Source organism: Ascaphus truei, chromosome 6 (assembly GCF_040206685.1).
Source record: "Ascaphus truei isolate aAscTru1 chromosome 6, aAscTru1.hap1, whole genome shotgun sequence".
NCBI lineage: Eukaryota > Metazoa > Chordata > Amphibia > Anura > Ascaphidae > Ascaphus > Ascaphus truei.
Genome location: NC_134488.1, coordinates 83,680,636 through 83,706,297, shown reverse-complemented (window position 1 = coordinate 83,706,297; position 25,662 = coordinate 83,680,636). Strand labels below are relative to the sequence as shown.

Below are 25,662 nucleotides of genomic sequence, written 5' to 3'. Positions count from 1 at the left end.
TTTTTCCCCTTAATTGGGTTTTTTGTTTGCCTTCCTCTGGATCAATAAGTAAGTATAGATATAGAATAAAGTATCTGTTGTCTATATTTAGCATAGGTTGAACTTGATGGACGTACGTCTTTTTTCAACCTCATCTACTATGTAACTATGTAACTATGTTATAGTGGCGGCTAAACTAACTCTCAGGCGGCCTGCACCGCGGGTAATTTAAAACCCCGTGCAGACGCGGCCGTTTTTTTTGAAATGAAACTTCTTTAGTGGCACCTCATTCGAACTGGGGCAAAAATGGTTTGTGGAGACAGAAATGAAACGGATGTGACGTCAGTGCTGGCAGTTGAGGCCGGGCTGTGTTCTGGCTCAGCCCGACCCCAACACTGACATCACACCCGTTTCACAAATCAGATGCGGCGGCGGCGGCGATAGCCGCCGGCGCCGCTCCTAATGGCCGCCGCTCCCCCTACACAGCCACAGCTAATGTCCGCAATTTCCCCCAGGTGGAGATGCGCACGGGCGGCATCCGGGGCAACCCGCTGACCGGCTTCTTGGACCAGGCCCGCTCTCTGTCCCAGCCGCGCGCTCTGCCGGGCTGGTGACTCAGACAGAGCCCCCCTGCGCATGCCATTCCTCCCACACGTCCGTCGCCGCCGTTCCTAACTGCCGCCGCTGCCCACGCCCGCTGACATGTGCGGTAGTCATGGCGACGCTCACTGACAGCTCGGAGACCTCCTTGCGCTGCCGGGTGAATGAGGAGGACGGCTTTCCCTTCTCCTCCTCCTCCTCCCCCGCTCCCCTCTCCCCCGCTCAACATTTACTCACAGCCGAGATCCTGCACTAGTGCGGCTGCGCCGAACTGCTGCTGCTCTCCGCGGGGGCCGTGGACGTGGTGCGGGACGTGGTGAGCCAGAGCTCCTTCCAGTACTGCGGGCTGGTGATGGCGGTGAGCCCCGGGAAGGCCGAGGGGGCCACCAGCAGCTGGAGGAGTGGATGGGGAACATGAACTTCACGGCTGAGGTGATGTGGGCGCTGCTGCTGCTGATCCCGATCTCCCCGCACCTATTCCTGGCCCCGGCCTTCTCCTCTCTCTTCCCGCTGCTACCTGGCAGAGACCTGCAGACTCTCAACTGCAGCTGGCCAGACAAGAAGAGGATCCCGGGGCTGGGGAACGTGGAGCTGCCCTCCTTGCCCCCCGTGCTACAGCTTCACATTCGGAGACTCAACCGCCTGATGGAGGGTATTGGGGTGAGAGAGGAGTGCTTCTCGTGGGGCACCTGAGTAGGATCATTGCGGGGGAGCTGGCCAGCTATCCTCAGACGAGAAACCGCAGGAAGCATACACTGACACACACACACAAAGACTGAAACACACACACAGACTGACACATACACACACAGACTGACACACATACACACTCACTCACTGACTGACACATACACTCACACATTCACTTACTGACTGACACATACACACTCACTGACTGACGCACGTACACACGCACTCACTGACTGACGCACGTACACACGCACTCACTGACTGACGCACGTACACACGCACTCACTGACTGACGCACGTACACACGCACTCACTGACTGACGCACGTACACACGCACTCACTGACTGACGCACGTACACACTCACTGACTGACGCACGTACACACTCACTCACTGACTGATGCACGTACACACTCACTCACTGACTGACGCACGTAAACACTCACTCACTGACTGACACATACAGACTGACACACACACCCCAGTGATGCGCCCCCAAGTGATGTGCCTACTCCCCCGCTGCCGAGCACCTCCCATGTCCCGTACCTCCGCTGGGGGCTGGCTGCAGCAGGAAACACAGCCCACAGCTCCACCGGGGGGAGGAGACTCAGACAGAGTTCCCCGTGTCCGCAGCTACGTCGTGGTGGGGGTAGGTCACAGAGAGAGACATACACACCACAGAGAGACACACACACACACACAAACACACTGACTGACACACACACACACTGACTGACACACACAGACACTGACTGACCCACGCAGATACAAAGAATTCAGTTACTATAAATATAGATGTGCAAATAGCTAAAACATGTGGTCAAACTTTTGTGTTTTGGAAGTGAAATTGTTTTGTGATTTTTAATTAAAAACATCACCATCACAAATAAAATTTCTGTGACAAAAAACAAAGAAGTTTCACTTACTATGCGCGTGCTCAGCACACACAGCTTTTTTTCCTGGCGCCACAGGCGCTTCCCATTGTTCAGCGCATTAGCGCTGAATGGGGAAACGGGCCGCGCGCGGCCGCAAGATGCGGCTGGCGCGCGGCCAAGTTCGGCGGCTGCCGAAAAAAAGCCCCGAAAAATTGCGGGTAAATGGCAGAATAAAGCTGGATGCAGCAGTACATGCAAAGACACATGTACCCAAGTTTTCCTCCACAATGAGGCTTGTAGGCAGAGTAGCTCTTTTTTAAGCCTTTCCCCTGTTGCTAAAAACAGAGCTCGAGCCTTCTCCAACAATTCCTCAGCAACTCTTCCAGGTCTCCTCAATGACTCTCTGTCTGAAGAATCCTCTTCCTGTGGTGGCAGGCTACTTGTTCAATGTAGTGTCTCTAGGGCCCCTATACTGGGAGACTTGCCCTAACTTAGGCTGAGTCCACGCTGGCGCCTGCGTACACTTACCTCTTTAAATCTTTATCTTAACGTCCATCCGGCGTGGGCACGTACGCTCTCCCAAACTTGGTGCTTGGGGAGACGGTTACATTTTGACTTTCGAGCGCAGACCAATGGGGAGAGAAAGGCAGTATAGGCTGAGAGGTGAAGGGGGGGAGCGAAGGGGAAAGGAGAGTATGGGGAGAGAGAATGGAGGGAAGGGGGGGAAAGAAGAGAATGGAAGGGAGGGGGGAGTGAGAGAGGATGGAGGGAGACACACACACAGACAAAAACACACACAGCCCCGATCCAGCCAATGACACCCCCCCTCCTTTATCAGCCATGCCCCCTGCTCCTGCTCCAAAATGATTGCAGTACAGCCGAGCGCTCATGCTTGGAGAGTTGGTGACGTCACCGCTTTCAAGCATGAGCGAGCTCTTAGAAAACAAGAACATGTTGCTTACCCTTAGTTACAGGACTACAAGTGAGATCTCCACCTCTGTTTCCTCCTGGGATCTGAGGTAAAGATTCCAGGTCCTTTATATTTATAAGCTTTTTCTTACCCCTGTTGCTGGACAGGAAAAGTGAATGCCTTAACTACAGAGTCATCCCTTTAAAAGAGTTGACCTTTCCAGCACATTGAGGAAGAGCATGAACTGGCCAATCACCAGTCTAGGTGACTTGCAACATGAAATAAGTTACTAATAAGTTAAATATTAGTTACTTCATATTAGCTACATGAACTAGGGCCTGTAAAGGATTTAACCCCTTACTCCCTGTAGGGACCAGGATTTACTAAGAAAATGCTTGCATTCCCCAAGAGTGCTACACATATATTAACCCTTTCACTAAGAAGAGTATAAATAATAAATAGGCTAAAAAAAACACCTTGCAAAGAAATTTGAAATATACAGTAGAGGAGAATGGTTCACGATACTAAACTAATTGGAGGATACCATTTATTTCATATATCTGTGTAATGGTTTTATGAAGTTAAACCAAGTGCGCTGATATAAAGGCTAATAAACTGATTTTAGAGATGGAGAGGACTATATCAAACTGGATTAAATAGGATCATACCAAGGGAATGAGTGGAAATTTGAAAGGTGGGGAATCTCAAAACACAATGCATAAAATAATGGAGACTGGCTTGGTGATGATATTAAGATAAATGTCATGTATAAAAAAAGTATATGCATGTTGGCTTCACTAAGTTGCCATAGCTGCATTGAAAATCAACCACCCCAGTGTACATCTGCGTTGCCCCAAAGGCCGGCAGCCTGATGGGGCTCCCCAAGAGCTGCTCCCCTCTGCACAGGACAAGCGTGCTAAGGGTTAACATTTGCTTGTACTTTGTGTAATGTCAACCGCACCCACTGGAATGTTAATGAGCCAAGAGGACACACAGAACTTTTTGTTCACAGCTGCATTGAAAATCAACCACCCCAGTGTACATGTGCGTTGCCCCAAAGGTGGACAGCCTTTGGCGTAGCCAAAGGGTGTGAGACGTTCGGCTGCTGTTTGGTGATGTTAAAATGATATCAATCTGGTTGCTGGTTGGTTATAACAAAAGGTGCTCCAAAATAGCACTTCTTGGTAAATATGGGCCTACAGTACAGTATGTCTCTTTAGATGATTGATAGCGTTATACAGGATGTTTAGTGGCCCTAAAGATAAACAACATTTTTATGCATCACAAACTTATGGGGAAATATTTTGGAAAAGGGGTTCTCTGTCTTAAATCTTTCATTCAGTGACGTGAGAAGAAGTGTTAACTTTTGTTTTATTGATTTTAGACATGTCTTTAAGAGGAAACGCTGGTGGCAAGATTAGTGAGTGGCAGAGCATTTTTGCACAAAGTCATATCATACCACAGCAGAAGCTTAGGTGTAAACATCTGCCATGTGAATCGAAAGGATTTCAGATACTCCTAAGCACTTTGGAGGGGACTCCAATCAAACAGGTAATTTGTGATACATTATATTTTTGTCTGTTATTGATTAGTTCAATAAAGACAAATAAGGTAATTACTATGACATTGATACACAACAAGTAAAAATGGATGATCACTGTTGTAACTTGTTTTTAATGTTCTGTTTAATTATGTTTTAGATACACTACAGTATAAAAGTGTTGCATGGATCTTTTTAAATGACAAGTATTTTTGAATGTATAGTTATTACTGTAAGTTCATATTCACTAGTATTGCGGCCTACTTGTCTCACAGGAATTGACCCAATTGATATCCTGACGGGTATTAAAAGCCACACCAGAGCTGACCAGTTGCAGCACAAGTTAATCAATTTATTCAATAAAATAACCAGAGAATCAAAAATATAGTAAATTAACTAAAAGAAAACGACAAAGGGGCAACAAAATGAATCATGTTTCAGAACCAATTCCTGCATCACGTGCAGTCCATACCAATGAGGAAATAAAAGGAAGCTGTGAGGGGTCCGATTATTGTCAATGTTTTTTTTGCCCCATCTCAATGAGAAGGCAATCTGCTTTATTCCCACCTCTTGCGTTTCATCTAAACTAACGAGAAAGAGGAGGCAAAACAGCCTTAACTTCAAGCTGATTACACGTGACTACGCTCTTTTACATGTACAGCTCAACCCCCTTATAACGCTGTGCTTGGGGTCCACAGAATCAAATCGCGTTATAAGCAGATCGCGTTAGAAATAATGTACAATTGTATGCATTGTACAATAAAGTATGTAAAATACCAATAATCGTGTTGTAAAGTATTCATAAATACAAAAATTGGGAGCCACGCTTGCATCGCGTTATAAGCGGATTCGCATTGTAACGGATCGTGTTAGAACGGGGTTGAGCTGTATATCGAGAAATGTGGTTTAGTACTTTATAGGCTATATATTCACAAACGGCACACCTGTGAGCACGTGACTTGTACTGTATATGTGACGAGTTAATACACACAGCTATCTAGCCAATCCACTTTTAACCCCTGCGGGGTCCCTCAAATGCGTAATATCTCTCCTCAAGTCATCACATTATAGATCTTAGATCGCTGCCACCACCAAAAATGAATGTCTTAAATGAAACTTTTATTTGCAGGGCTTTTGGTCTCTGTTTACGAAGAAAAATGTGTACAGTAATTAACACATCTATTGTAGAAAAATACGTGTGAAAATGACATTACTCTTCAAAATGGCCAAAGTTCAATTAAAACACAGACAAAATGTATTACATTTTAGATTTAATATACAAAAAGAGTACAATGCTTGGGTTACAGAAAAAGAATATTACAAGAACATGCAGTACAATATATGCAGATGGTTGAATAAAATAAAAGGGTAACAGCAAGATTCCTATAGTTACCACATAATACAGTATCTGCTTTCTCCAAAAAATATAGATGCATTGATCTCTGTTAAGAATGTGCACCTGTTTACCCCTGGGGTCTAAATGTTAATTACAAAAACACTGGGGGTGTTTGAAGTTCTGGGATACAAAAAAAAGACTGGATATACCAAGGGCGTGGGGTAAACAACCTTTGTTTGTCCATTGCCCTCACTCCTTGCATATTAATGTCATGGGTTCAAGGTGCAGCTAATTAGAAGATCTATGATTCATATCTACATCAAATACAGTTTCTGAATTGAGTCCTGCACAAGCAATCCTCTTGAGTAACAACCTCCTAACTTAAGTTCTATCATATCTGGAAGGATGCCACTTTCACTGTTGCTTTGATATAATTAAAATACATGTGTTGATATCAAACTTAATGTGGTTAATGCCAAGTTTGTTTGACAAATGGAGATCTGTCCTTTTGCACCCTGACAATCATGGATTGCTTTGCATAATGTAATTAATAAACAGGAGAAAAAACTAGGAGCACAGCAATGAAAAACGAGAACTGGAGGCCCAACGAAAAAACGAGAACTGGAGGCCAAATGAAAAAATAACAAAAATTTAATGGGACATAAACTATTTAAAATAGTTTATGTCCCATTAAATTTTTGTTATTTTTTCATTTGGCCTCCAGTTCTCGTTTTTCATTGCTGTGCTCCTAGTTTTTTCTCCTGTTTATCTGTTCCTGTTACCCGTGGATGCACGCAGCCTATACCGGAGACTTCAAACTTACTTGGATTCTGGATTGTGAGTACGCCGTCCATTGACTGTTTGCTGCTGATTTATCACTAAGGGTTACCTGGTATATGCGAGGGTCTTTTGGTTCCCTTAGGGGGACCAAGGGTCCATTGCTTCCAGCTGGTTCCCATTCTATGTGATCTAAGGACTTCCTTATTACAGCTACAGCGTTCATACACTCATGGGTTTGTCTCCGGTATGTTTAGGGTTAATTTAGTCTGCGCGTGATACACGCTGTCTTCAAGGTTAGTAGCGTCGGGCTTTGAGGTTTATTCCTCTGCTTTGCATAATGTAATTAGTCTGATCGCAAATGTTACAAAGATATTTGTAATTCTTGCGACTAATATCAGATTCTTGATATTTTATATTTACAAGGGTGAGATAAGTTGTGAAAACCCTGCTCCACGCCTTGGAGGGCATACATTTATATAATATTGGAACCCAAAATTTAAATCAGGGTGGTGCTAGCAGGAAATATGGGTAATGTATTAACTGTGGAGAATAGGATGAAAGAGAGAATATTAATTAGCCTGTAGTTAGTGTTTAGATAGCTTCTACCACTATGAGGTAAGTGGGACTCCTTGTATATACGCCGCAACAGATTCTTATTGGCACCTAAATACTTAATTGAGGTGAAGCACACCCCCTCTAAGCTCTCAATGGAGTCCTGCTTGCATATTCTGTTAGTAGCACTTATTGGGTCAAGGGCACCCTTATATAGTTACCAGTGTTCTATCTAAGATCTCTTATATATAATATAATACTAACTCTCTGCCTAGAAGAACTGCTGTTTAGCAAATTAGCTCACATATTTCTGTGCCGGAGCGCTGTGCTGCCCACGTCCGTGGCACTCCTATAACTAATAAGGCAGGAGTAAACAAAACTGCTACAGCAACACATCTTTCCTCCACCACGAGACGCCTTCTCCCTTTTTGAGTGTAATTCCACTTGTAATCACACTGTTATTGAATAAAAGTATATAATACAATACATTACTCGTGGTGCACAAAATATATTAAGGCGTCCTATTCGTAAACACGCCTACTGTAGTGCCGACGAGTATTCTAAAACAAATCTGGGGCAATCACCAACAAGACCCATCGGATTAAAAGCGGGGGTCCCTGGCAGTCCCATTCAAACTGAATGGGGCTGCCAGGGACCCCTGCTGTGTTAATCCGACAGGCCATTAGTCTCTGCAGAAATGTCACTGAAATGTACCCAGCATGTACCCAGCATGTACCCAGCATGTACCTGGATCGTGTTGGTGATAACCCAAGATTTTCCAAGGCAAGTTTTAGAATACTCGTCGGCGCACCTGTACTTCCATTTTTTTTTATTGCTTTTATTTTTTAATTCTTTGTCGCTATTCAAGGACCCTATTATTATTTTTTTGAGCAAAGTAAAATACATTTTTTTGTAACAGAAGGGTGTTCTCTAGTGCAGCCAAAAGGGAAACATTTTCTCCACAGTTAATATTTTATATTTAGTAAACTTACACATACATTTGGATTGTGTTCCTGGCTACACCCTATGGCCTTCTCCAGACCCTCAAGCAGTGTCTCTTAAAATGGATTAAATGGATTGTTTCTTATTTCTACTGTCTTTAGTAATTTATGGAATTTGACAGAGCTGTGTAACCTAAAACTTGTGGTATTTTTAGATGTTTCTGGACATAATAGGTTTCAAGAAAATTGGATTTCAATGCCACATTGCCCACACTCAACTTTCTCTTTTTCTTTTGTTTAAAATCTAGACGATTAAGAGCTTTTTATATATCAATTACAAAATCAATGTGAATGAAAGGAAATGTATTCCCCGTATCCATCAAAGCAGCAAAACTCCATGCACTAAACTTATTTTTTAAGCTGAACCCCATTTAGGGGCCCCCTGTTTCCCAATATGTTTAGCTCTGTAGGGGATACCAGTATCTTATGGAGTTTAAATGCCCAGGTTACGCGGGCCAATAGAAAGCTGCACGGGATGATATCACGGCTTCCTATTGGCCCACACGATATTTAAATGCCGCCATTTCATTAGGTGCACAAGCTTCCTGGCTGCAGAGATACTGGCACCTCTATAGAGGTATCACTTGAAGCAGGTGGTCCCCGGAGTTGAAATGAATGGGGTTCAGCTTTGGAGACACCCTGCTTAGAAAAAAAAGATGTAGTGCAAGGTGTTTTGTGGCTTTAAACAAGCTACATTATGGGATTTACAATGTCAAAAGTGTATTAAGTCACATTGGTGAAATGGAGTTGAAAATAAGTTAGCCAAGTATAAGGGAAATCTGATTTGGACATTTTGTAATTTGTGACTATAATCCCCAAACGACTTCAACACAGTCTACTGCAAAGTTGTCTGCCGCATACGGTATAAAACTTTATATATGGTGGTCAGAACTGTATGGTCAGCGGCTTGAAAGCAGGAGATGGTCTTTGCACTGCAGTTCATTAAACTTTATTTACTTTAGTCATTCTGACGCTGCACTTGTAACAGCATGATTAAATAAAGGTGCCCATTCTATAAATAAACAATATTTACATTTTGTCTGTAACTTAGAAATTGAGTAATTTAATATATAATTTGTCATAGTAACAAACTGTTGTAATTTTTTTTTTTTAACTTAGATTTGTATTGAGTTGGGGGGTACAGAAAAATAAGAAGGGGTAGGCGGGTACAGAAACAATATAGGGGGGGGGGGTCCGTTGACATGCAATATTACTTAGTTTGTTTGACCACTTATCATAGCTTCACTCTGCCCTGTGAGTAATGTTACCATTCATTGGTCCTTAACTGGACAATCAGAGGAGTATTGACCTTATGTCCATCCCTTGGATACCTGATGAGAGGATCCAAGGGTGCCATACACTGATGAATTCACTACATGTGTCATTTGTCAGGGATTATAACTTCTCCATATGGCATATGAATCCTAATCTGTTCTTTATTTTAAGTATGGGGGGGGACTGTCGGTTGTTTCCACACTGCAGCCAGTACACATCTAACTGCTGTGGATATGTGTACCATTAATTTATTCTCCTTTCTGATTAAAATTACAGAAGGTTTATTTAAAAGGAAGAGCCAGGGGTCTAGAGTTATGTCGGCCGAGATCATTCTTTGGGCCCAGAGCCTAACTTTCTTCCACAAAGCAGATGTCTTCGGACATGTCCACCACATGTGGATGAATAAGGCTTGGTCTCCACATTCCTTTGGGCAATCTGGGGGGTAGCCCGGTACAAATTTGGACAGCCTAAGGGGGGTCAGATACCATCTTAGCATGACTTTGTAGGCATTTTTCCGACTGATCGTGGAAATTGAACACTTAGCTACTGCCATCAGGATGTCACCCCATTCCTCTATGTCTAATTACTCTCCTATATCTTGTTCCCACTGGACCATATATTTCAGTTTTTTATCCGCTATCTGGGGTGTACCGATTACCATTCCTATATATTCGGGAGACCAGGCCTGATGTTTCTGAGGCATACAGTAGGTTTTCAAAGTTTGTTAAGGGATTGTGAGGGTTCGATTTTAGATAGAAAGATTTAAGTTGTTGGTACAGCTAAACCCCATTATAACGCGCCTCGCTATACCGCGATTCGGTTATAACGCGGTTTTCCCATGGCTCCCGTTTTACACACTGCACACACTGCACACACTGCACACACTCACTGCACACACACTGCTCATTGCTCACACTGCACACTGCACACACACTGCACACTGCTCACACTGCACACACTGCACACACTACACACACACTGCACACTGCACACACACTGCACACTGCACACACACTGCTCATTGCACACACTGACACACTGCACACACACTGCACACACACTGCACACACACTGCACACTACACACACACTGCTCATTGCTCACACTGCACACACACTGCTCACACTGACACACACTGCACACTGCACACACACTGCTCATTGCTCACACTGCACACACCTCACACTGCACACACACTGACACACTGCTCATTGCTCACACTGCACACACACTGCTCACACTGCACACACACTGCTCACACTGACACACACTGCTCATTGCTCACACTGCACACACTGACACACTGCTCATTGCTCACACTGCACACACACTGCTCACACTGCACACACACTGACACACACTGCACACTGCACACACACTGCTCATTGCTCACACTGCACACACTGACACACTGCTCATTGCTCACACTGCACACACACTGCTCACACTGACACACACTGCTCATTGCTCACACTGCACACACTGCTCACACTGCACACACACTGACACACACTGACACACTGACACACTGCTCACACTGCACACACACTGACACACACTGCACACTGCACACACACTGCTCATTGCTCACACTGCACACACTGACACACTGCTCATTGCTCACACTGCACACACACTGCTCACACTGACACACACACACACACACACACACACACACTACACTTATACATAAATCAGCCTTACCTTACCTTGGGGATGATTTTTGAGGCATGTGGCTGCAGGGTGGGGGTGGTGCTGCGGTGGAGGGGGATGATGGCTGCTGCGGGGGCCCCCGATGCTGAGGGGGCTGGTGGGATGGCCCGGTGCAGCGCGGGGGGGCATGGGGGGGGGGAGGGCAGGACGACCCTGCGCTACAGCAGGGCCAGGGGGCCCTGTATTGCGGCGCGAGGGCCCTGTGCTGCGGCGGGGGGAGCCGGACCGGAGGGGAATCCCCCCTCCCATCTCCTGTCACGCGGTGGCAGGGGGAGCCGGAACCGGAGGGGAATCCCCCCTCCCATCTCCTGTCACGCGGTGGCAGGGGGAGCCGGAACCGGAGGGGAATCCCCCCTCCCATCTCCTGTCACGCGGTGGCAGGGGGAGCCGGAACCGGAGGGGAATCCCCCCTCCCATCTCCTGTCACGCGGTGGCAGGGGGAGCCGGAACCGGAGGGGAATCCCCCCTCCCATCTCCTGTCACGCGGTGGCAGGGGGAGCCGGAACCGGAGGGGAATCCCCCCTCCCATCTCCTGTCACGCGGTGGCAGGGGGAGCCGGACCGGAGGGGAATCCCCCCTCCCATCTCCTGTCACGCGGTGGCAGGGGGAGCCGGAACCGGAGGGGAATCCCCCCCTCCCATCTCCTGTCACGCGGTGGCAGGGGGAAGCCGGGACCGCGGGTAAAAACACTGATGCGGCGGCCATTTTTTTTTTTTAAATTAGCGCGACCCCGTTAGTAACGCGGTGGTCTCGGGGTGGACCCCGAGGACCGCGTTATAACGGGGTTTAGCTGTATTTGAATATTTCACTTCCTGGGACTATTTTTTCTTTTTGTAATTCTGCGAAGGGCTTAGGTTTCAGGTCGGGGCCAAAGTCCCCTAGGTGAAATATTCCAGCCTCTTTCCAACGGAGGAAACTCTTCTCCGGGATGCCCGGGGTAAATTTTGGGTTCCCGTAAAAGGGTGTCATTAAAGAGTCTGGGGTTGTTAGGTAGTGTCTATATTTCAGTGAGGACCATAACTTAAGGGAGTGTATTATAGTAGGGAGTTCCATGTTTTCCCTGTTTTTTTTGTTAATCGGGGTCCATATTAGGTTATGTAGTTTAATGAGTGAAATCATAGAGGCTTCTATTTCAGTCCATTTTCTGGCGGAACTGTTCGAGTGCCAGAGGAGCAATTGGGAGAGCTGTGCAGCTCTGTAGTACGAAAGTATGCATGGTAGTGCTAGGCCTCCTTCTTTGTTGGGAATCGTTAGTATCTGCTTTTTGATTCTAGGTTTTTTGTTCCTCCATATACATTTGGATATAAGGGATTGGAGAGCTAGGATCTCTCTTTCTACCACTGGAATCGGTAGCGTCAGGAACAGGTATAGCAGGCGTGGGAGGAGGTTCATCTTTATACATTGAATTCTTCCTATCCAGGATATATTATAGTTAGACCATGCCTCGATTTCAGAGCTGAGAGCCCTCAATAGTCTAGGGAAATTTGCTTTATACAGGGAGTAATAATCGTTTGTAATGTAGACTCCTAGATATTTAATGGCCACTTTCTGCCACTTAAAATCAAAATGTAGCTCTAAGAGTTTAACTGTGTGATGAGGGAGATTGATATTGAGGGCTTCAGATAGCTGTTGTATTTCTTCTAGGGAAAGTTGCCAAATAATTTCTTCATTTAAAATCCTATGTTTGTAGTGCTATCAATTACACCCAGTGGTGGCCAACTCCAGTCCTCAAGGGCCACTAACAGGTCATTATGACTGAGCTACCTGTGCTAAAGCGGTGCTATCCTTAAAACCTGACCTATTGTTGGCTATTGAGGAGTGGCGTTGGCGACTCCTGATTACACCTAATGATGCTTACAAAATCGTACCAAACTAGTAAAATCATATGCATCTCTGCTTTAGGCTACACTTATAGTTCCGGCGATGCGACGGAGACGTCAGGCTGCGGTCGCTGGAAAAATCAAATTGAGATGATTTCCAGCGATTGCGACCAAACCGTTGCTTGTATTATAAGCGCACGCGTCGGCGACAATGCATTTGTTTTGACACAACGTTGCGTTGCTCTTGCCGGCGCTATAAGCGCTGCCTTATACTGCTCTGTGGCAGTGTTTTGAAGGGTAAATAATGCATTATTGTTTCATGACCACTGACTGTTCAAACAGCTGATTGTTTTGGTGGGTAACTCACAATGAATTAGTGTATTATTACAACATTTTTAAATAATGCAATGTTGGTAAATAATTAATACTAATCCCAGTGACGGTGTGTCTTAGTGAAACTAGAGAAAGATAGAAATATACAAGCACAGAAGCAAAAACAAAGTGCGCAGCTACATTAGAAAGACTTCCTACAGTAACTTGCCTTTTTGTTAGCCAGCACATGCATAAATGTTTTGCACAAACTTGCAGTCCCAGTTGCTAACTGGAAATGTAAAAAAATTATAGATTTTTGGAGGTTTGCTGTGTAAATAAGTTAATTTGGTCTGCAAAATGTTATGCCTAGCAAATGGGCAAGAGACATATTAGTGGAGCTTTTTCTAATCTCTTTCATTTAGAGAGAACAAAAACAGCCCAATTAGATAATTGGGAATACTCAATCTACGGGATGTCAATGTGGCTGAAACAGTGTTTCTCTGCTCCCTGAGTTTCAGGAATCTTTTTCTTGAAGTCAAGGTCTGACCTCCATATATTATTATGAATAACGTCTTAAATGCAATGTCATCATTAGCAGACTGATTATTGTATGGAACATTTGATGAGTTACTCATGGGGTTCACTTCTTCCTTTTCATTGGACTGATGCTGTATAGAGAGCTTTAAAAAATCCAATACAATCGCAGCCTAGTGTAGGGGAGCGCAATCTTTCTCCCCTATGCCCCCCTGCTAGCTGTCCCCCTCTCCTCGCGACCCCCTCACTCTTTACCTTGGCTCTGGTGTTCTGGCGTCATGTCACGTTGCCATGGCGATGCGACATCACATGAAAACAACGCCGCATTGCCATGGTGACGCATCGCCAGAAGCCGTCTGAACCAAAGTAAGGAGAAGTTACAGAGACCTTTGCCGCTTCCCCGCCAGTTAATTTAAATGCCTTCGGGAAGTGCACAGGGCCTCTGTAACCCCCGCGCCTCCTGCAGAGAATTTTGCGCTCCCCAGTTTGCACACCCCTGGTCTAGCGAACACATCAAAGATGGAGTACCACTTGGTTGCTTCACAAAATGTTCCTTTTCTACAAATGGCCTTCAATCTTCATTCTGATCATATACAGAACTTCTTCACCACTCTTCAAGGATAGTAGACAAACCTTGAAGTAAATGTGATATTGTAAATTGAGCCAGAAAAATGTAAGGATGGCTGTGGCGAGATGATGATTATATGGTTAGTACTGAGTAGTCCTTTGCCATAGGACACCTATCGGTGCTGGATGACACCTTACAGCTGATTCAAGTCAATGGGCTGTAAGACTTCTTCCAGAGGCTGGGCAGGATTTTCCGAGGGCAAAACCTTTCGTATGTCAAAAAAAGAAAACCCTAAAAAAAAACAATCATTGTGCAGCTCTGGGAATAAATTGTGGTGTATTGGCTTCAGTAATGGTAGTGAACTCCCATTTTACTGTAAAAAATCAGGTGTTTTCATATAAAAGGGCATCAATGGATCTTCACTTTTTCTCATCAAAAGGAAAATAAAAGACAAGAAGAAAGACAGAAAATTGTGCAACAATGTTTAATAAAAAAATTGTGTGCAAGAGAGGAATAATACAACTCACAAACGTAATGAGGTAACAGGCATGTAGATAATATAGGATCTCGGGAATCCAGGAAGCGGCGAATGTGGTTTGGATCATGAAAAGGAGCTGATGCCGGCCGCAGCCTGCATCTCCGTGCCCAGTGTAGGAGTGTCCAAACTCTTCCTGGTTGCAGGTGGATCATGCCCTCATCAATGTTGAGAGTGTGACGGAGTCACTGTCTCTGTATGCTGGAGTGTAGGGTATGTGTGTGTAACAGGGGACTTATCCCTGTTCACAAATGTGCCTCTAATCCAGCAGTGTGGCGGTTAACTGCTGGTAGCAAATTAACTAACACCACCTGCCTGATTAGAGGTGGTAGAAAAAGCCTGCCTTTGAGACAGGAAATGATTCCTTAGCTCACTTGTGGGCTGAACTTTGGAGAACACAGATCTCTGGAGCTGACCTATCTTGAGCTCTGTCAAGAAGGAACTGCAGAGCTGATTGCAAGACACCAAATAAGACTTCTAAACCTGGATGCTGATTTTCTGTGCACGCACGGGTGCGGTTCCAGGAGAGCAGAGAAACTTACTCTACAGCAAGAAACAGATAAGACTTTCATAATTAAGAGACTGCTTATATCTGCTTATTTCATGCTATATGTTTGAGGCTGGGAGAAATGCTTAACTAACGGAGATGTGAATTAATTGCATAGGATTTCACTAGAAATACTCCCAAGTGAATAGAAGCTTTGTTCCCCCCCCCCTGTGTTTGGATGATTTCCTGATAAAAAGAAAAAGGCACAATAAAGCCTTATTATAATTTCACCTTATAAAAGCCTCCAATTGTGTACCTCTGTGAACGTCCGTCTACATATGGTATCCGAAGTGGGACAAGAGGTGTCTTTGAAGTTAAAAAGGACCGGAGATTTTTATGTGAAATTTTTTTGTTATGCTTTTTGCCTACAAACAGTCTGAGGAAAAAAAAGAAAAAAAAACCTCAAGCAACAGAGATTAGAGTTAAAGGGATACACACCACTGAAACCACACTGCACTGAAACTTACAAAACCACAGATGGACTCTTTGCCCCAATCCCTAGAGGAGAGAGACTGCTGAAGTAGATAAACCTTATTTTGCCTATCACAAAGTGTAATATGGTCATTGAAATAGGGGGTTTGCCTTTCAGCCATAGTCAGGGTTCAAGAAGTGAGTCAGCCCTTAAAAGGGATAGGTGTTTGTTGTTTTCAAAAGTTTCGCTGAAGCAGTGAATACAGATGGTGACCCACGAGTGGTACTGATTTTGAAAATAAAGGTTGCCACACCGCATAGGACTACCAGCTGTGAATGGAGTATATGCAGAAAAGTGTGAAAATTGATACAAGGCTGTGCTGAAGCAGGGAAATTTTTAGCAAACAAATGCTGAGTGTAAAATTGCCCTATAGGGGAAAAAGCGATTTCTGAACTGTGTAAAAGGTTTTTCAAAACCAATTGCTGAATGTTGAGTCACCCTGCCGGGAATGAAAGAAATAGTCCACTGCAAAGAATGTTTTTTTTCTGCAAGTAAAAAAGTCTGCCTATATATATCTTGGGAGCAAAAACAGACACCCAAAGTGTGAAGTGTGAATGCCATAATACCCAAAGATGAGACTGAAAATTACTGAACTCAGGCAGAAAACCAAATTCTGTTGCTGAAGCGGAGAGATTGCACCTAGCAAGAAAATGGTATAAAGCAAGTAGACTTTTTTTTACCTAGCAACTGCACAACTTGTATACCTGATGAGAGAAAATGCATGCACAGTACTGCTGATATTGTAAAACTGATCCAAGAAAGAGAAATTCTACAGAGATGCCTGTGAAAGCTACGACCTCTACAAGCAAAATATGCCTACCTGTAGGACTACCATCATTGGGGGTTCCAGCAAATACAGTGGCAACAGCGGCAATAGCGCCTCCTGAGGTCAGGAAGAAAATTACACCTGATAGCCTAAAAATGGAGGACAACATGCAGCGTTCCTGTAATGAACCCTACCCCACGGAAGAGTGGCCCTTCCAGTCCAATAAAGAGGAAGACCTCTCTTACGGGGAACCCAAACCGAGTCACACCCACAAAACACCCCAAGAATGGTGGGGGTGCCTGAACTCGGCACGAACAGAAAAGACCACTCCCTTTGATGACGAATATGATCAGCAGGAGACAGATATTTCTGTCAGCTAAAGCAACTGCAAGAAAAGCCTGGCGTATATAATGAAGCTGCTAAAGTATCAAATAAAGAAGGAGACCCCAGTATTCCGAATGGGACGGAGTCATCCAAAACAAAGAAGCGGAAAAAGAAAAAGAAATGCGGTTCTTCACTTGCCGTGGAAGGAACAGACACGTCCGCAGATCCTGTGGAGAAAAGGGGGGACCGAGTTGCCCTGCAGCCTAGAGAAAATGGAGAATTCGTGCCGCGGGTAACCGAATATCCAGAGAGCCCAAGGCAGAAGTCGTGTACCCCAAAGAAGTGTCTGTCCGGTGCCAACAGTGAGGAACCCTCAACCAACCATCCCAGGGAAGTGGAGCCAGAACCAGTGAGTGACGATCCCTTGACCAGCCCTGACGATGCCCTGAAAAATGCCAGACATGACTGTGATCTGCTCTGTGAAGAATTGGAAAGGGAGAGAGAAAATAATGCTAAGCTATAGAAGACTGTGCTCGCAATTTACTCTGCTGCCAAGACCGAATTGGAGGATCTCAAGACTGAGCTAGATACTGCAAAGGCTACTATTTCCGCCATGGATGAAAAGCAGAGCCAATCTGATAAAAAGGTGGCTACGCTAAAGCGGAAGTATGAGGAGGCACTGAAGCAGATGACAGTCTTCCAGCAAGAGGTTCACACTCTTCGTATAGAGTTGAATGCCTCACAACAGGAGGTCAACAGTGTCCGGATAGAAGTGGACGTATCTCAGAAAGAGGTTCAGACACTCCGCAGAGCACTTGATGCCTCACATCATGAGACCAACAGCTGCCGCACACACCTGGAAGTTTCCAGAAAGGAACTACACAGTCTCACTGAGGAGCTGGACATTGCTAAAGAAACTATTGGTAATCTTGATACAGGTCTCAAAGTCTCTCAGAAGGAGCTTCAGACCCTCAACCTAGAGAAGGAAGTCTCACGCCAGGAGAGTGTCATTCTCAAAGCAGATGTGTGTAAATGGAAGGAGGACTGCAAAGAACCCCGGAAAAATACAGAGAATGAAAAAAGAGAAAATTCAAGATTAAAAAGAGAAAACTTAAAACTGAAAGAAGAAAATTTTCAGTTGACAGAAGTGGTCAAGGAAAAGTTTGAAGCAGAGCACCGACTGCAGAACCAACTGCAAGGTCTGCGTACACACCTCCAATATGCTGAGGAGAAGCAGCAAACGCTACAGGAAGAAAAACTGCAGGCTGCTTAAGAGGTACAAGCGCTGCAGGAACGTCTGAATACCCAGTACGTCCCCACAAAGCAGTATGAGGAACTAAAGGCCACGCTGCATGTCTTCAGAGCATCATTGGAAGCAGAGCTTCGATACCAGGGGACTCTGTATGAGAGGGAGCGTGAGAAGGCTCAGAAACTGGAGCAAGAGCTGGAGAGACAGAGAGACTGTTCCATTCCCTTGAGTCAGTACACCAAGGAGAAAACAGACGCAGCGGCAACCTTGACGACAAAAATTACAGAGCTCCAGAATATGAAGGAGACTCTGATACAGACTCAGAGAAAGCAAAGTGCGCAGATAGATTCCCTGAGAAGAGACTTGCAAGACGCACTCAAACAGGTTGAGACTCTGCAGGCCAGTAACTTACAGATTCCTCCAATACGGAAAAAGGTATTGGCTCTGCCCAAGCACCAGTATCCCACAGTAACTAATGCCCGTGAGGACAAGGGTACAGTGAGAGTTGGGGACTCCACGCAACTTCAAAACAAAATTACGAAGTTTGAGCCACCTACGAAAGCACTAGCCAAACCTACAGCTGCCCAACAGGCAACAAACAGAGGTAGGAGTGCAGAATCAAAGCCAGAAGAATCCTTAGCTGAGGAAGCTGAAAAGATAGGACGTTCTCTGGAAAGGGAGGTGGAGGTACAACTCAGTCCCAAAGAAGCTGAACTGGCGACTCTGTGGTGTGGAGAAACTGCAGAAAGACTGCTTCAAGAGCAGAAAACTCTAAGGGCTAGTCCTAACTGGTCTACAACTGTTGCCATACACTTTGTCTACAAAAAGAGGAGTGCCCGACGCAACAGAAATCTCATGACCGCGCACACGATAAAAAGACTTTACGTGGAAAAAGTCCTCGAGCGACTGAGGAGTGCTGATCTCAAGCACCTTCGGGTGGAGACAAAAATAAACTGGAGAAAGGGCTCCAATCCCAGCGGGACAGAGGGTGCTCTTCCTCCATCCACTCTCATTCAAGTCACAGAAAGATCTCGAATGAGAGTGGAAGGATGGGCTTTGGCCGTGGTAAGCCCGAGCTTCCCACAAACAGGGGAGGTATGTAACAGGGGACTTATCCCTGTTCACAAATGTGCCTCTAATCCAGCAGTGTGGCGGTTAACTGCTGGTAGCAAATTAACTAACACCTCCTGCCTGATTAGAGGTGGTAGAATAAGCCTGCCTTTGAGACAGGAAATGACTCCTTAGCTCACTTGTGGGCTGAACTTTGGAGAACACAGATCTCTGGAGCTGACCTGTCTTGAGCTCTGTCAAGAAGGAACAGCAGAGCTGATTGCAAGACACCAAATAAGACTTCTAAACCTGGATGCTGATTTTCTGTGCACGCATGGGTGCGGTTCCAGGAGAGCAGAGAAGCTTACTCTACAGCAAGAAACAGATAAGACTTTCATAATTAAGAGACTGCTTATATCTGCTTATTTCATGCTATATGTTTGGGGCTGGGAGAAATGCTTAACTAACGGAGATGTGAATTAATTGCATAGGATTTCACTAGAAATACTCCCAAGTTAATAGAAGCTTTGTTCCCCCCCCCCTGTGTTTGGATGATTTCCTGATAAAAAGAAAAACGCACAATAAAGCCTTATTATAATTTCACCTTATAAAAGCCTCCAATTGTGTACCTCTGTGAACGTCCGTCTACAGTGTGCTTTCCAGCATACAAGCAGTTAACCTTCCCTGGAGAGGCTAGTTGTAAGTGCAGTAAATTAACAAGCAGCACTCCTGAATGAACAGGAGGTTTAAAAGGCAGGAAGTTGCCAGAGACATGGAGGTTGTTTTTCCCAAGGACGGTAGAGAGACTTCTCCTAACCAGGATGGACAATGGTTGCTCTGGCCCCTAGGACTGCAGGAAGCAGGGCTGTGGGGATCAGTGGGGAATCACACCCAGGAAGAGACACCGCCTGAAACTTAACAATAACCAATTAAAGTGACCATACCGCTCAGCCTAATACTAGTAACAAATACTGAATTATAACAAGGTGCTATAGGAAATACAATAGGTGTTTTAACAGGGTGGGTCCAAAGAGAACCCCAAAAAGTTCCTATATCTAGCACTCGCTGTGGCAAATAGTAGGTGAGTGATGACTCCATGGGATATAAATATCCCTAACCGAATGGTCGTGACGACGGTGATGTTCTGAAGCGTGGCGCCGCCATCTTGGTGCAGCAGCTCAAGCAGCTCCAGTTGTAGATGCGGCATGTATTGTGGTTCTTTTCGGATTTTATTACCCCACACATTATATGTTCATTATTTCTTTTCATATGTTTATTAAAACTTTATTGTTTTTTTCACGTTTAGTCCTATGTGGACATATATAATACATATAGGAGAAGGGAGTGGCTCAGTGAGTAAAGACTGACACTGAGATTGTTGCAGGGGAGCCTGGTTCAATTCCCGGTATCGGCTCCTTGTGACCTTGGGCAAGTCACTTTATCTCCCTGTGCCTCAGGCACAAAAAACCCCACATAGATTGTAAGCTCCACGGGGCAGGGACCAGTGCCTGCAAAATGTCTGTAAAGCACTGCGTACAACTAGCAGCGCTATAAAAGAACATTCTATTGTTATTATTATTATTATTATTATATATGTCAGCTGATGGTTAGCCTCTGGTCATAGACCATTCCGTCTATTTGCCACAGCGAGTGCAAGTTATAGGAACTTTTTGGAGTTCTCTTTTGACCCACTCTTTTAAAATGCCTGAAACTTAACAAGCCTGCTGGATGCGGGTCTTGTCTCCAAGGAACCGATGTTCCAACCCTGTGGAGGGATTAAAGCTGTGTTGTAGTGTCCAGAGGTATTTTCATTGACTCACGTGGGACCGAGTCCCCAACAACAGATACGGATTTAATACTATATGTTTCTATGCATAAGGACTTGTTAAAGCTGAAAACTGGCCTTAGCCAGCCAGTGTGGTAGTCTGAAACTGCTGTGTAGTCCGTCTCCTAAAGAAGAGTAGGTTTTTATTTTATGATTTGGTTTTCTTAAAGGTATAGTGTGTCTAATGTTGTTGTTTTATGGAGAATAAACCACTGCAGTTAAGCTTTACCCAACTTGGCCGTGGGGCCATCCTGCCACAAAGGGACATTTAAAGTCGCGGGACTCGAAGCAGCAGCATGAGACATTTACATGGGTGCTTGCAGGACATTGAGTGGGGCATGGGACAGGTCCTGAGTGCCCTGTCTCGCTCAGTCAATGTCCCACGTGGCCGAGCGCATTTGCAATGTCCTTTGCGGCTGCCGCTTCGAATCCCACGCCCGCCACTCCGACATGCCATCTTTCTAAATGTCCCTCAACATTGATGACGATTCGCAGCATTTGGACATTTAAAGATGGCATCAGGCTAGGTACAAGCGCAGCATAAAGTCAAATAACGAGGTGCCCAGCGGTTTCTTTTGGTGTCCCTTTTCGGTTGGCAGACCACCCCTTAATCCTGCCCTGTGTATATACAGTATGTTCAGAATATTTTTTAGATTAAATGCAGTTTCACTGCAACACACTTCTACATTTTTAAAGATTAACTTTAGAAAAATATTGTCTTTTTAAATAGTTGCACACTACAGAAGGGCAATATAATTAAACAACAAAAAAGTTCTTATTCTATCATTTATTAATTAGAAAAATGCAACCCTTTGGTTGTATTTTACAATAACCATGTCCTACTAAGGTTTTGAACTTATTGATATACTACAGTGCATTATTATTTTCAATGATGTCAGAGGCACTGCAGTTGCCTGGCAGCAGACTAACTGTGTAAAACGTGTCCTTGGAGTTTGCCAGCTCAGCTGTGTTTTGATATCCGTCTTGCTTTAGGATGCAAAGATCTTTTGCTTGTGCTGGTCTATGGCATGCACCCAGATGCTACACCTGGCACTACACTTGTGCTGATCTCATGCCCTTTTTGCCCTCTGTATTCCAATTACAGATGTAATGGCTATACAACTTGTGCTATCCACTTGATTTTATTCCCTGTGGCTGCTTTCTTGCTGCTGAACAGTTTTTAAAGTTACATTTGGTGTGTGTAGGAAATGCAGGTGATCCTTTTTAAGAAAACTTATACAATATTTGACTTTACAGGAAAAGGGCATTTCTGATGTTACTTATGACCAGGTCTTGGTAAACCAAATATAGTTGCAATAATTCAATTTTTGTAATACATACATCTCAGTTGGCCAGTGACAGTCATTTAGTCACAAACTATTTTCTGGCTAACTTTACAAGACATAGCCAAGGACAAACAGCACAGAAACAATATATTACAAGTTGAGAGAAGTGGCACTGTGGATTTCACTTGCAGGTTCTCCAGTACACATTATTGTTACCAAAAATAAGTGACCAAGTACGTAATATTTTTGGCCGGGGGTAGACCCTAACATAAAAAGCCAGAATTTTTTAGTCAGAGGTTTGAGTATGTGGGGGGGGGGTTGGGTAGGGTTTGTGACTGACCTGGCTCTCCTCCCTTCCCCCCCCACCTCTATTAGTGGCTGTGAGTCAGAGACTGACCACACACAATTTCCTCCCCCCCCCCTCCCCTGATGCCACAGGCTAGCTCCATGCACTGACACGGTGGGCAAAGCGCCTCTCTTCCCATCCTCCCTTCTCCCACTAAACCCCCCCACCCTCCTCACTCTCCCGTGCACACCAGAGTAAGCAATGCTGAACTGTCAGTCACCACTGCAACCAGCAACGCTGCGTTCAATCACACTTTGTTCTCGTGGTAACGAAGTATCATGAGGAGAGCTTTTACCAGTCTCGGTGGTGACTGACCAGTCAGGTAGTACTGTGCTGGATCATAGGCGCCATAATTAAAATTTTAGGTGCTGGGGAAGTTTACTAACGTATTACATTTTGCTGATTGTTACACACATTTATTTTTAGATACAAACACATACTTTGGCTAATAGGAGATAAACCGTGTAATATTGTTATACAGAGTTAATTCTCTCTCGTAGCGAGTTGGAACAGTAAACAGTAAGATGGCCTTTTCTTAATCGTAGGCATCTGAGGTTACCATGGTAAGATTCAGACTACACTGGTCTCTGGGGAGAGCTACATTTTAACCTCCTGCACACTTACTTCAAACTTAGTTATCCTCAACGGAGCATCAGATAAAAAAAAATCTAAGGGTTGGAAAGACCAGAAAAGATCTCTTAAAGCAGGGGTCTGCAACCTTTCAAGGAAGAGCAGCCATTTTATAAAAAGATTCTATGTCCAAAATATTCAGAGAGCTGCAACACATGCATGAATATTACAACCCTACATGCACATACATATGCTGTAAACACACTATACTGTAGGTATATATTGTATAAGCATTAACATATGACAAACTTAATCCGAATAAAATGCTTCTCACAAGTCCCTTTCATTTTGTTAGTTTTTTTCCATTCTTTTTCTGTGCAAAACAGTTTGTCATTTAGAAATACACAATACATACATACACTACCCCCCCCCCAAATACACGCGATATATACACACACACACAAACACACACACACCACAAATAATACCGCATCGAAACCCCCTTAAATAATAAAGATCTACCAATACCACAAATACGGCTAAGTAATGCAGGTGGCGGTGCTATGGGGGAAAGGTAAATAACAACACATAAAGAAGACCCACAAAAAGCACTCGGAATAATCAATAACTAAATACAAATGAATTTATTAACCAAATCACAAAAAAAGCAAGATATTAAAATTACAGTTTAAAAATGAACAGGGACCTCAAAGAGAACCTCCAATGAAACAAAATACCCTGCAAACAGGGGAATGGGAAAATTAATACAAACCACACTGCAAAACACAAAATGTAAAAGGTATATAAATCTGCAGGAAGTACTCAAAACGCAAAACGTTATATCAAAGCAAAAACAAAGATATATAAAAAAAAGATTACAACGTTAAGGGGGCTAAATAGTACCCCTAAAATGGCATGACCAGCTGGTCTAGAGAACACTGAAGTACTGTATACAGAGGCAAAAGCACTTGATGTAACAGAACTGCCCAAACCATAATACAGTATATGTATACCTCATAGCAGAGAATGAACAATATACTTTTCTCATTGGTGAAGGAATATGGAGGTACAACATAGAAACCCTATAATGCAGCGGTGCGGTCCGAAGATACAGTATGAACCGAAAGCAAAGTAATGCTAGAATGGAACTGGCTGGTACTGTAGGTTGATTTGAAATGGTTAGATATAAATGTATTCTGAAATACAGACCTGAAAATTTTGATTTTAAACGCAGTGTAGTTAATTCCCGTTTGCAGGGTATTTTGTTTCATTGGAGGTTCTCTTTGAGGTCCCTGTTTATTTTTAAACTGTAATTTTACAGGGCATGTCTATTCTGCCTGTCTTTCCCCTCCCTGTTACGTACGTTCCTGCTAGCTGCAGGCTGTAAGAGGTTAATTCAGTGGGCTTATGACCGACCTACATGCTCCTCTCTGATGGACAGAAGTAAGGTGGTGACTCATGGCCTGCGTAAGCCTATCAGGGATAGGTATAGACCATAAGCTTGCGCCTTCTGGTTCCTGATGAGGGGTAGTGCCAAATGTACTCAGTCCTGCTCTGGAGGAAGAAGAGAGCAGTAGAGCTGTGAGTTTCTCCCATCCGGGATGAGCGTGCTCACCCCCAGTCCTTAGGGGCTGGGGAACATCTGATCTAATAGAGAAGACCCTGTACTAGCTGGGGTCAAGCATCATCCAGAGGCCTGTAGCCTCCGAGACCTTGCACCGCTGTAAGATCATCATGCAGTGACTGCTCGAATAAAAATCCCCTTGTTCTATTATACACCTGTCTGGATTTAGTCAGTAAGAAGGTGTGTGAGTGCTTCAGAGGGAACTGCTCCTGGTACTTCCAGGATACCCACTGAAGCTGGAGGCGCTGACACAGAACTAAGATGACATCAAAAGCCTGTCCTTGTCTCCATTACAACGCAGATAGCTCAGATCTCCTGAACCTGACAGGTACTGTATGCCTCAGCACCACACAGTAGCAACAGCAGTAATCTTCCAGAGGGTGGGGGAAACAGTGCTACACTTGCTTTCTTTGCGATTTGGTTAATAAAGTCATCTGTATTTACTTGATTATTTAGAGAGCTTGTTGTGGGTCTTGTTTCTTTTTGTGTGTGTCTATCTATCTATCTATCTATCTATCTATCTATCTATCTATCTATCTATCTATCTATCTATCTATCTATCTTTTGCAAAGCATATTAATCA

At 44.4% G+C, this 25,662-nt stretch overlaps 1 protein-coding gene across 4 annotated transcripts in view; it reads left to right on the top strand.

The window, feature by feature from the left end:
- Positions 1 to 25,662, top strand: part of NPHP4 (nephrocystin 4) — a 264,867-nt gene that overhangs the window by 19,180 nt on the left and 220,025 nt on the right. For all 4 annotated transcript variants that reach the window (XR_012802230.1, XM_075604944.1, XM_075604943.1 and 1 more), the window contains exon 3: positions 4,439 to 4,605. Coding sequence is in view for 3 of the 4 variants with exons in the window: in XM_075604944.1 (XP_075461059.1) it covers positions 4,439 to 4,605 (167 nt within the window). In the remaining variant the exon portion in view is untranslated. The remainder of the gene's footprint in view (positions 1 to 4,438; positions 4,606 to 25,662) is intronic.